General features: G+C 36.2%; 2 protein-coding genes across 9 annotated transcripts in view; one reads left to right on the forward strand and one right to left on the reverse strand.

The window, feature by feature from the left end:
• Positions 1–13,081, reverse strand: part of CHRM3 (cholinergic receptor muscarinic 3) — a 495,173-nt gene that overhangs the window by 348,503 nt on the left and 133,589 nt on the right. For all 8 annotated transcript variants that reach the window (XM_038533800.1, XM_038533804.1, XM_038533803.1 and 5 more), the window contains exon 2: positions 5,573–5,681. The gene's annotated coding sequence lies outside the window, so the exon portion shown is untranslated. The remainder of the gene's footprint in view (positions 1–5,572; positions 5,682–13,081) is intronic.
• LOC100686496 (testis-expressed protein 10-like) overlaps positions 1–13,081 on the forward strand; it is a 100,878-nt gene that overhangs the window by 75,561 nt on the left and 12,236 nt on the right. The window contains 1 exon segment of the mRNA XM_038533763.1: positions 9,338–9,448. Within this exon segment, the coding sequence (XP_038389691.1) occupies positions 9,338–9,448 (111 nt within the window).

Genomic DNA, 13,081 nt, shown 5'->3' on the forward strand with positions numbered 1-13,081 from the left:
TACTCATTAGCTGGCAAACAGAATCTGAACAAAGGGAGAGAGCTCTCTCTACTAATTAAGTGGCTTTTCCCCACTCTACACAGCCCCTGAGGATCTCCTGGCCCATGGCAGAAAGGAAAGAATAAGATTAAAGTCTATGATTCAGTTACTTTTTAAAGTTAAAAAAATAAAATTTTGGTAATACAGTCTAAGCTTGTAGTTTATCTCTTCAAAGAAACTAGGAAGCATCATTCTAACTCAACGATCATTTATTTGCTTCTTCCTTTGTACCCCACTTTGTGTTAATTCCCCACTGAGAGTTATAACAAGACTGAAATAAACAACCTCGAACTCCTATACAATGGGTTTTTCCTTGCCTTAAGACTTATTATTTCTATCTTGCAACTTATCATATGTGCTTCCTCCTTAAGGAAGGTGGAGATGCATCTATAGCTGAATTGAAGAAGATTCTGACATTCTTTTTTTTTTTTTTCTTTTTAAGATTTATTTATTTATTTGAGAAAGAGAGAGAAAACACACAATCGAGGGAGGGGGAGAGAGAGAGAGAGAATATCAAGTAGACTGTGAGCTGAGCGTGGAGCTTAATGCAGCTGACCCCGAGATCATGTTGGGCCCCATGTCAAAAAGCCATCAGATATTATCATTTGACTACATTATTTTTAAATCTATGTTATTTTTAAAAAGCTAGATTTAAAAATCCACTATCAAGAATGGCTATAAAATCTTTTGTCACATTTTGTATCAAGCACTGATTTTTACATCAATGGCATGGAAGTTAAGTGATCTTGATTTGGGAAAGCTACCAAAATCATATACTCAGAGAACCCTGAAAGTAGGTAAGTTTTCAAACACAAAGCTCTGCTTCATGAAAAGAAAAGGAATGTTTTTTAAAGGGAGGCATGGTTATGATGTTTTTCATTTCCCCCCAACAGGAATGGGCTACTTTATCTATCCCTGCAATCTAAGTAATCAGAGTTTAACATACACTTATTTGCTGAGCTTAAAAGGTCATTATATCACATCCAAAAATCACTAAAAATGATTGACTCACTGGCTCAGCACAGTGCATGGCTAATACTTTGTTTACCCAATTTATTACTTGTTCCTTTTGTCACAAGCTCTGCACATCTGATACTACATTTTTAATTAGGTAATGTATATGAATCAATGACTGTGGTTCTACAACCAACTTTCACATGATTAGGTAACACAAGTGCAACACAGCCACTCGACTCCATGCTTTAGCAGAGAGAGAACTTCAACTGTGATCGAAGAATAAAAGATTGGAGTTGCTTTTCTTCTGTGTTGTTTTTTTCCCATTTGGGTCTCAGTGTGTGCAAATTTTCAGCCCCCCTTGGTCCCCATAACCACTCTCGAAGCAATCTGATGATGCAAAAATAGTCCTGAGGATTTCTCCTTTAGATTCTGGAGCACCTACAAATAATCTTACAATGAATAAGGAAAACAAGATAGGAAACACATGAACCATTTGTAAACAAAGATTGTGATAGTTTATCAAAATGTTCATTTCTGGAATTGATCAGAATATGAAGTTTTGGTGAATAAGAATTTCCAACTTTGTAACCTAAAACAATGCTTTAGAGAAAATTCAACAAAAGAATTATTTTTGCTATAGAAAGCAACTGCTTTTATGTAAAGTTAAATTTATTACTATTTGTATTACATATATTTAATGATATATCACTATAAATAAATTATATATAAATAAGTTATATATATGTATATATATACATATACACATCTACCCTTTACGTCCTCCTCCATACTTTCTGCTCCACACTCCCCAGAGGCTACCTAGAAAAGTCCATGAAAACAGGAATTTTGTTTCTTGTTCACAGCCTTAGCGCCTACTGCACAGAAGGAGGTCCAGAAATATTTGTTGAATGAATAAAGGGAATACTCGAGTTCTCCAGTTCAAATATTTAATATAATTTAAAACATGATTTCCTTTCAGATTATTTAGTCCCCTAAAATTTTAAATGATTTCCAAATATTATAAATATCTTCTTTAGGGCAGTCCGGATGGCTCAGCGGTTTAGCGCCACCTTGGGCCCAGGGCGTGATCCTGGAGACTCGGAATCGAGTTCCACATTGAGCTCCCTGCATGGAGCCTGCTTCTCCCTCTGCCTGTGTCTTTGCCCCCACCCCCCCGCTCTCTCTGTGTGTGTGTGTGTTTCTTATGAATAAATAAGTAAAATCTTAAAAAAAATATATCTTCTTTATTTAAAAGCAAATCTTAAAACCACTGCTTCTTCAAAGCTATCTCTGTTTCTCAGGCTTATTTTTTTTACTGCATTTATGGTTCCTTGTTGGAGGAAACAGATCTGTTGAGTGCATATCTAAGAGACAGTAAAATACTTTAATATCTGTCCATGGGAGAGAAAAGCAAAATATGAGAAAAGTCAGCAAATTCTTTTCAACTAATTGAGCGAAAAGAAATAATTAATGTAAAACCATTTGGTGAGGTGCCTGGTGTACAGGACACATTCACTGAGACCAAGAGTTTAGTCTCAGTTTTGTGAAAGCAATCGAGTTCACTATGAAACACATGCTGATTTCATGGCATTTACACTGACCATTCATATGAAAAAAATAAGACATAAGACAATATGTTGAATGAGATATTACTAAGGATAAATTGTCCAGTCTTAAAACTAACACCTGCTTGCATCTATCACTGAGGACATATCTCAAATAAATGCATATTCTCATTTTTATTCATATCAGTTGTTGCAGAAGGATAAAAGAAAGAATATTATGAATTATAATTTTATAAGCTATTTATTTTCTAGGTCAAGAAATAAACATGGCTGAAAATCTGAAGCTTATATTTTCAAAATTTTATTTCAAAAGTCAAATTAGTTTTCTACTTTCATAAAATAAGATATGCCTTCATATGTATACACCCATCCCAAAGTGATGAGGCTGTTACAAATTTAGGTTATGTAAGTATGCATGTAAATCAGTAGTGTGCAACGCATATTATAAAAAACGCATATTATCCTTTGTAAAAGAAGATGATAAGGCTGTTCTTGAACAGCTGCTGTGAAGATGACATGATGATGTTGCATAATTTGAGATGAAACCCCACTGCACAATAACTAGCTCAGTAGATGGTACTCACCATTATTATTACTAAATTTCAACATACAACTATAAGTTCTTGAGCTAAAAAGAATGTCAAAATATAGTCACTGAGATATTCTAATCTTCAAATACATAAAATGAAGACATAAATGAGATATTCTCTGATTCTGAAAATGTCCTTCTTGCCATATGTTATATTTAGGGAACTTTAGAAATGTGCCTAATTATAAAATTTACTTTGCTAGATCCAGAATTTCAAAAAAGACAAATGAATAAGTTAAATCAAATCATAAAATGCAAACATAACTTATATATGGCATCCAGATTTTTTAAAAATTACTTTAAAACTACATTATGTAATAATTTGTAATTATATCTTCACAGCTCTCGATGCAGGGAATTGTTTACCATTCCTTGCCAGATGCTCTAGTAAACCATCGTAACCAAAGCAGTATGAAATATATTTTAATTATTTCCTTTTCTTCCCTCCAGAAACGGAGACTTCAAAAGGTTCAGTACCACCATAAATTAACAAATGGTTTTGAACCTAGAGCTTTTGGATTCCAAAATCTGTGATGGTCACCACAATCCCACATTCATCTAGTAAATAATAACCATTAATACTGATTGGTTACTAAGCACCACACAGCACTCCTAATCACTTGACTCTAGTAACTCACGCAATCCATACAACAACCCTGTGAGATAAATATTCTTATCATTAGATTTATTTTACGAACGAGCAAACAAAGGCACAAAGAGATTAAGTGATTCGTCCAACGTTGCAAACCTGGAAAATGAAAGAATTGGCTTGCAACTCCAGTCAGGTGTCAGTCTGACTCTTGACAGCCATCCATACTTAAGGACTATGCTACAATATTACCTAGTGAATATATGTTACCTGTTATTAAGGTTTTTTTTTTCACCTAAATGCAAACACTATGTAATAAACCATTGGCTCTTCAATAATAATCATATCCAATTTCTAGAGAAAAATTTTCAAACCAGTCTCATTGAATTGGCCTCGTTATATAACAACTTGTTTAATTTTAGTGAAAAAAGTCTTTCTCAATCTAATTAAATATATTTGTTAAGATTTTTATTTTCAATTTTTTAAACTGAGTAGCTGTATTCTGTTAGCAAAAGAGAATGTTCATATGAGGTACTGAAGAGAGTGCAGTAGAAAGGGATTAAATATATTAAACCATACAAATAATATCTGATTGGATTTCTACATCATGTCCTTAGTATCCTGAAAATAAACTATATTACATAGTTTACATAATTACCATATACATTAGATAAAAAGTATCTAATGTATCTTTTTTCCTCCAAGTTAAATTCCCAAAATTAAGTCTAATAAGTGACTATTCTGGAGATCAGAAGCAGAAACCTAATTCTTATAGTTAGGGATTGGGTGTCCAGTGTGCATTGAAAAACATGTTTCTCTCATTTCTCAAAATTTAAACACAATTTTCTCAAATACAAAAAAAATAATTTGAGTCATGAATTAAAATTAGGTATGATTTTATATTCTAGGGGAATACTACACAAAATATCAAGCTGTATTAACCACCTTAAAAAGCAAAGTATATGGGGATTAAGGAGTGCACTTATTGTGATGAGCAATGGGTGACATATGAAGTATTGAATCACTAATTGTACACCAGAAACTAATATTATACTGTCTGTTAACAATACTAGAATTTAAATTTAAAAAATAAAAAAAAAAGCAAAGTATGATCACAACTGTTGTCCAACTCCCTAATTGAAATACAGGTCAGTCACAGCTGACCTAGATGGGATTTTTTAATGGCGTTTGTGGTTAACTAATAATTTCATATTATTATCTCACTGGATCTATAATCTTATTAATTAGGTAAAGCAGAAATTCTTCCTCTCATTTTGCAGATGGAGAAAACTGAGGCCTGGAAACCTAAGGAACTAGTCATATGATAAAAGTAAGGTTTTCTGACATAGTATAACTCCCTTTTCATGACACTATAAACATCACCTATCATTTACCATAGGACACATGTGTAAGTGGAAGCGTTATCACAAATCTTGTTGTTTAAAACTACAATAAAATCAAACCCCTTCAATACATTAGGTAAAATTTTTATGCTTATATTGCCACACTTATATGATATTACAGAACCAAAAGGCATTGAAACTTCCCAATAAAATTTTTTCTCAGTTAAAAGAGAGGTAAAATTCTATACTCCTAAGCTCTGCTATGAAAATGCATATATATTACCATACAAATAGACATACACATACATAACAGATGCATTTTAACCTGTTCTTTCATTTTGCAGTTGGTTGGCACATAACTAGAATCTAAATACATTCATAACAGCAACATGAACACCTTTACCTTGCACGTTTTTTCATTATAAATATATACTCTGTTGAAGATCTCAATATGTAACTATGTAAATGATACTGAGTAGAAAATACCTACTAGTGCAGGCCCTCGAGGTGTACATCAGGACGGGAACATTTATAGTTCCATCAATCCACAGCTCACTGAACAAAATTCAGACTGAAATATGTGCCATCACTATTCAGATCTAAAAAGACACACAAAGAGAGAACAAAGTCAGTAAGTGTTATTTTATATCATTCATACAAGAGTATCTTTCCAACCTACAGCATTAAGAAAAATGTTTGACAGGGATGCCTGGGTGACTCAGTGGTTAAGCGTCTGCCTACGGCCCAGGGCATGATCCTGGAGTCCTGGGATTAAGTCCCGCATCAGGCTCCCTGCAGGGAGCCTGCTTCTCCCTCTGCCTGTGTCTCTGTCTCTCTCTCTCTTTGTGTGTGTCTTTCATGAATGAATAAATAAATCTTAAAAAAAAAAAAAAAAGTTTGACATCCAGCAGAAGGGCCTTAATGCACACATCTCTGTTTTCCCCACAATGCATAGTATAGCCATGGAAATGCACTATGCAGTCAACAAATAAGTCTGATTAGAAAGTAGTAAATTTAGTGTAAATTGGTATAACATTACTGAAGGCTATACATTTACCAACAAAGAATAAAACAGAGATGCCTGAGTGGCTCAGTCAGTTAAGTGTCTGACTCTAGGTTTCAGCTCAGGTCATGATCTCAAGATCGTAGGATCAAGCCCCACATCAGGCCCTCTGCTGGGCATGGAGTCTGCTTAAGATTGTCTCTCTCTCCTCTCTCTGCCTCTCCCCACAGCCCCTCACATTCTCTCTTTCTCTAAAATAAATAATAAAAAGGACAAAACAAAGGGCATTTTTAACACCCTAAGTATATGGAATACTTTTTAAGGCCTACATACCAAACATTATATCATGTCTCTGAATGATAGTTTTTTGGGGGTTTTTTTGGCTTCACAACAAAGCTGCAACATAGATAATGTCATTTACAACATTTAGGGCTCAGAAGAGTAGAGCAACTGGGCCCAGACTCTGACCTCTTTCAACATACCATGTGGAGTGTGCAGGCACATGTCTCATCCTACACTTACTTGTACCCCGTATGTCCCACAATATGAGTAACAGATACCAAGAAGATCATAGAAAGATGAATTTCATTGATCTCTGCCTCCCCTGTAGTTCTCTGGAAGATAAGCATGGTACTCTGCTCATCACCGTATGTGGAGCTATAAAGTGAAATTTCATTTTGGGATTTAGTGCCTGGCACATGTAAATATTTGCTAAGTAAATGAACAAGTAAATGGCAACAACAAAAGTAGGAATTGGCATATATTTTTTGTCTAAATTCACATTTTTTGTTTCATCAATCCTTTCATTTACTTGTCAAAGTTATCTTCCTGTTTGCAACATGATCTCAAGAGAAAAAAAGTAGAATAAGTAATTTGAAAAATCATGTGAATTATACTCATATATGTTCCCTCAAAGAATTACAAATTAATTAGCAGTCAGTTTAATTTTTCTTCAATCAAAGAGATTCCTGAAGAACAGCAAAAGGTTAAGAACAAAGAAATTTTCCAGAGGAAAAGAATTCACCTTTCATGCTCAGATCAGATACCAGCTTGCTAACAGAACCTAAGCACCTTCCCCTATGCCAGATCCCTTCATGCTGTCCTTCCCTGGCACAAAGGCAGGAGCAAACAGAAATGACTAAAGGCTCCAGGAAGGAACTAGGAAAAGTTTCTTTGGATTGGAGATGCTGTAGAAAAAGTTACATTCAGAGACTCCAACAGTCAGACCCAAAATGACCCTGCTGAAGAAGCAGTGAGTACTGTGGTGCAGTGTCTAGAGCAGAGGCTGGCAAACTGCAGCCTGCTGTCTGTTTTTGAGCTAAGAATGGGTCTTACATTTTTAAATCGTTGAAAGGAATCAAAAGAAGCATGCAAATTATTTGAAATTCAAATTTCAAAGTCTATAAATAAAGTTTTATTGGAACATAGCCACAGCCATTCATTTACATAGTCTCGGGCTGCTTTCACACTACAATGGCAGAGTTGAGAGGTTGTGACAAATAGCATGACTCGCAGAGTCTAAAATATAGACTATAAGACCTTTTATTGAAATGGTTATCTGGTTTCTGGTCTAGAGAATTGTTAACCCTTCTTTTGGAGGGGATAATATTAGAGAAAGAGCACGCTATCGGGCAGACCGTAAGCAAGTGGTGGGAATCCAATCCTCTCATAAGACGGGGAGTCCCAAAGGCAATGCAACAACTGATCATGGCCAAGCTTGTTTGGGAGGGGCAATGGGCTTTTCCCTGGAAGAGACGCCAGAAAGGAGGTTAGACTCCACCACATTCAATCTGGCACACAGGCTGGGCCGATGCGGATGGATGGAGAAAGCTGGCCACCAGGATAGGTGTCATTTTCCAATGGGCCAAGATGTTCTCACTAGCCATATCTAAGGATGGATAAAGGGGTGATGAAGGTAAACAAACACAGCATAATGCCTATAAAGAAGAAACTGTTGTGATGAACACTGGGTATTGCATGTAAGTGTTGAATCACTAAATTGTATACCAAAAACTAATATTACACTGTATATTAACTAGCCTTTAAATATAAGTTAAAAAACAAAAAAATAATTTATAAGTCTTATTAAAAATAATCTGCTCTGTGGCCCATGGAAAACCATGCTATCTTTATGAAGAGGAAACATTTACATTTGAAAGACATCAAAGAAAATTAAAATAAGTTTTGTAGAACATCCATGTTGTACTGTCAATGAAGTTTGAGACAATGCAGAACAAAATCCCAAAAATTTATCTTCACAGAAATTAATTACACTGAAATAGGGGCATCTGGGTAGCTCAGTGGTTGAGCATCCACCTTTAGCTCAGGTTGTGATCCAGGGTCCGGGGGTTGAGTCCCACATTGGGCTCCCTGCTTCTCCCTCTGCCTACATCTCTGCTTCTCTCTGTGTGTCTCTCATGGATAAATTTTTAAAAATCTTAAAAAAAAACAAATAAATGAGAAGCCATTGATGTGGTTTTCCATTTAACTACTAACTGCATCTTGGTGAAGAGGGGAGAGATTCTGATCTCGAAGACTTGGCTCTGAACACCAAATTCACCATTTTCTTGCTGTATGACCTTGAACAACTTCAAATTCAAAGTCTCATTTCCACCACCTCTAAAACAGGGTTATTCAAAACTTAGAAGAAAAAAGGTACATAGAATGTCCAGCATATTGCCTGTCACGTGGGAAGTATGTGATATTTACCAGCTTCCCACCTTCTCTCAGATCTACCTCTGCTTACTTTCCCACCCTCCTGTGCTAACACTCATCCATCCACCATGACAATGACAGCTATAAGAAAAGGATTACTGGAATGTAGGTCTCTCCTGACTTGGCATTTTCTGCTTTCTTTGGGTAGATTACACTTTTTAACATTGAGCTCTTTTCTAATATCACTGATAAATTGGTATTGGCTTGAAAAAAAATGTTTAATTCAGTAGTGAATTTTGTTGCCACCCTGAATCCCTTGGGCAGAATTATACAGCCACAACCTTTTGTGCATAAGCCTAACACTATAAGTCATAGTGTATTCTTTGTTAATATGTGTCTTTCCCAGGAGATTGTATCTTGATTATCTTCACTGATACCATGATATCAAAATGACCACTATAGTCTCATGCAGAAGACAGATATGTAACACACACACACACCACAGACATTTCTGCCTGCCTACTACTAGCCTAGCAGCAGAGACCACACCCAAGTCTTTTGACTCTTGTTGACCAGACAACACCTCTTTCATGCCAGCTGCAACCTGAATATAATAGCGATTCAGAAATGCTCGGTGCACAAGACATCTGTTATTTGTTGAAAGAAGAAATGAAGAATGAACAGAAGAAGAATGCAAAAGCAAAGCTGGTAAGGATCTGGTGTGTAAAAATTGAACAGTTAGCACATTCTTGGGGGGCACCTACTGCTTAATTATCCTGGAAATCCATTTGGAAATATGGACAAAATAGTATACATCTCTTCATCTTACAGATTTGGGCAAATCAAGTTCAGGAGTAGTCCTCAATTACGATCTTTCCCACTTTTTGAAATGTGTGACTCTGGGAGGTACAACCTCAAGGTCAACCTATTTCCAGTTTTAATTTTTTCAGAGGAGTAAGTTAAAAATGAGCAAAGAATAGGAAGTTCTTTCTTGATTAATGTCACACAGAGGTGGAACCTTACATATATCAAATTCTAGGCATTTCTACTTAACAAACTAAGCTTGGTGTCTATTTTGTTAAAAGAAGCTTTTAACAGAATACTTACTGTGTAAATAGTCAATAAGTAGTAACTTTTTATTTAAAGATTTTATTTATTTATTCATCAGAGACAAAGAGAGAGGGAGGCAGAGACACAGGCAGATGGAGAAGCAGGCTCCATGCAGGGAGCCCAATGGGAGACGATCCCGGGACTCCAGGATCACAACCCAAGGGGAAGGCAGACGCTCAACTGCTTAGGCATCACTAAGTGATAGTTATTGTTACTACTATTATTATAACCCAACAAAAGGGAAACAGTTTATTACTGTGGAATGTTATATCCTGAAACTTATATTATGCTTTGCTTGCTATAATAATAAGTATGGAAGTTATGCTAACATAAGAATATGTATCTATAAACACAGAATATAAAAAGCTATGATAGGCTCATTAAAATTACAGATAATTTCATGTGAGTGAATAATAATCTGGAAGACACTATGATTTAGATAAGACTGTGATTATAGCTAACTTTTCTGAAATAAACTGAATTTCAAAAAAGTGCAAACTTGCTTGAATTCAATTTATGTTTTTAAAAAAGCAGACATGTCTACATTTTTTTTTAGATTTTTTTTTAATTTACTTATTCATGATAGACAGAGAGAGAGAGAGAGAGAGAGAGGCAGAGTCACAGGCAGAGGGAGAAGCAGGCTCCATGCAGGGAGCCCGACGCGGGAACGGATCCCGGGACTCCAGGATCAGGCCCTGGGCCAAAGGCAGGTGCTAAACCGCTGAACCACCCAGGGATCCCACATGTCTACATTTTTAAAAGTGGGGGTAACATCCCAGACTCCTCCACATTTGAAATCTCACTTTTTCTCTGAGCAGGAGAATGCTCACTGTTGTTTTACTAAAAGGTATTTGTTTGTCTACTTATTTTGCTCTTGGAAACGTAAACATTTAGCTGTGGGTTTAAAAAAACACGAATTACTGAAACTAAGTTCTCTTTGAAATGGAGTCATTTAAACTATCTACTAAAATAGACAAGTTTACCTTAATATTTGCCAATTAGCATAAGTAATCAACAGATGATGGTGCTGACTCCTGCAGTAGGAAGATTTATATATATTTCATATAGAGAGTGCACTGTTTTAGCGAAACCACATAAAAGATAATGACAAAAGTCATCACCCAGAAAGGGAGACAACATTTGACAAAAGCAACAGCTGAAGCTCGAAAACCGGTTGATTTGTGCTCAGACAGGACCTGAAAGCTAATTCTGCCGGAGGATTTCCAGCTAACAGCTCATCTTCTCAGACTGAAGGCAGTTTTAACCTGTGTCACTCACTCACGAGGCAACTGATGTTCTCTTATTCTCATTGCATTATAACGGAACAAAGCCACAGAAATTTAAAGAAATCTGTTTAATCAAAAGCATCTTCTATGAAAGAAAGTACAAAAGAGTGATCTTGATTGTGTAACAATGAAACCTGATCATCCAGGAATCAGAAGCAGTTCCTTCTGCGTGAGTGGGTGGCTTTTCTCTCATACAATGATTATGCCCAGAGATCCACGGATCTGATATACACATGGCTTGAGCACACTAATGGCAATGCCCAGGGCACACAATGATATTCTGGATGAAAATACACATCTTAGTTATGTTTCCCACTATCGAAAAGAAATTTGATGGGTACTTATCTTTCTCTCTTAGGACTCTAATTTTCATGAGAATTAACTATTTTAGTAACTCCACTGGGCAGCAATAGTGTTAAGGTAGGAAATAATAAATCAAAATGAACAATAGCCTTGCTGAAAAAGGCTCAGACATCACCAAAGTAGAAGGTGTATTTCTAAGTTTGTTTTAAATTGCTACTGGGTAGGTTTATATGTGTTTACATTTGTAATGAGGCAACTGTCACTTCATGTTTATATTTATTGGCTATTAAACTTTAAAGACTAGTGGTAGTCACAATTAACTTCCATCCTTATTCTACATTTGCTTTCTTGATGTTCCAGTTAGTCTTTTCTATTAATTTTAAGAAAGGGACAGTTAAATTTACTAGACAAAAATCAGTAAATTTTTCATATGTAACATACAAAACAGAGATAGCAGAGTCTAGCTTAATTTAAATTTTAAGTCTAACCCCAATATTATCTGATTGGGTTGAAACATCCATTTGGCAGGCTGCGGATAAAGCATTCTCTTATGAATCACAGCTGTCATAATGGTGGAGAAGTGGCCTAGCCTTTTGATGGAGGGGCAGTGTGGAGGTTAACTAATGCAGAAAGACAGTGGAAAGTTAGGGCAAAGGGCCAAGAGAGAAAAGGTAGGAAGCACTTTCTATTGGCATCCTCTTGAAAAAAAAAAAAAAACCTTTCAGAGACTCTCATCACCCTTTGTGATCACATGGAAGATGACAGCTATTAAGTTAAAAAAAGAGATACTTGGGAAAACCCTCCCAAAAGGCTATGGTACAATCTAGAATCTCATTACTCAATCATTCCATGGTCCTTCTCTTGTCTTTCTTCTTTTCTTCCTCTGCTTCTCCTCCTCCTCCTCTTTTCTTTCTCCCTGTCCTTTTTAGCAGGAGCATTATAGCAGTCAGCATTACTCACATGTCTACTTGTGTGCCAAGCACTTTGATGGATGCTTTACATTTGTTTTCTTTCCACAATATTCCTAAACTGTTGCTATTGGTATTTCAAAGAAGCTGAGGTTCTTACAGACTGAATTTCAAAGCCAAAGAGCCCTTAGTGGGCAAAGGCAGAAACTAAACCCAATCTAACTGATTCTTTTATTAAGAAAAGTAATATTCCTGGGAGTAGAGCTCTGCCTAAATGCAGAACTCACTGCAACATCACAGATCCTAAGCATATAAAGAATTACAATGTGGATTTGGGGTGGAGTAGGAAACTGGGAGCTGAATTAGGTTATTCCTCAGAACCTAATTCCAAGGGCAGCCTGGGTGGCTCAGCGGTTTAGTGCCTTCAGCCCAGGGCCTGATCCTGGAGACCTCGGAACTAGTTCCACGTCAGGCTCCCTGCATGGAGCCTGCTTCTCCCTCTGCCTGTGTCTCTGCCTCTCTCTCTCTGCATGTCTCTCATGAATAAATAAATGAAATCTTTTTAAAAAAACACCTAATTCCCTATTAGAGAGCTTCTCAATTAAACATTCTTAATACGAGAAGAACTTAAGGAACAAATGGAATTGATGTCTGAACCTTCATGTTAAAAGGGGCCATGATCAGTGCCAATGTCCAAGTTAATTTATGGATGATAAATGGTAAGAAAAAGAATT

This window comes from Canis lupus, chromosome 4, assembly GCF_011100685.1.
Source record: "Canis lupus familiaris isolate Mischka breed German Shepherd chromosome 4, alternate assembly UU_Cfam_GSD_1.0, whole genome shotgun sequence".
Lineage (NCBI taxonomy): Eukaryota > Metazoa > Chordata > Mammalia > Carnivora > Canidae > Canis > Canis lupus.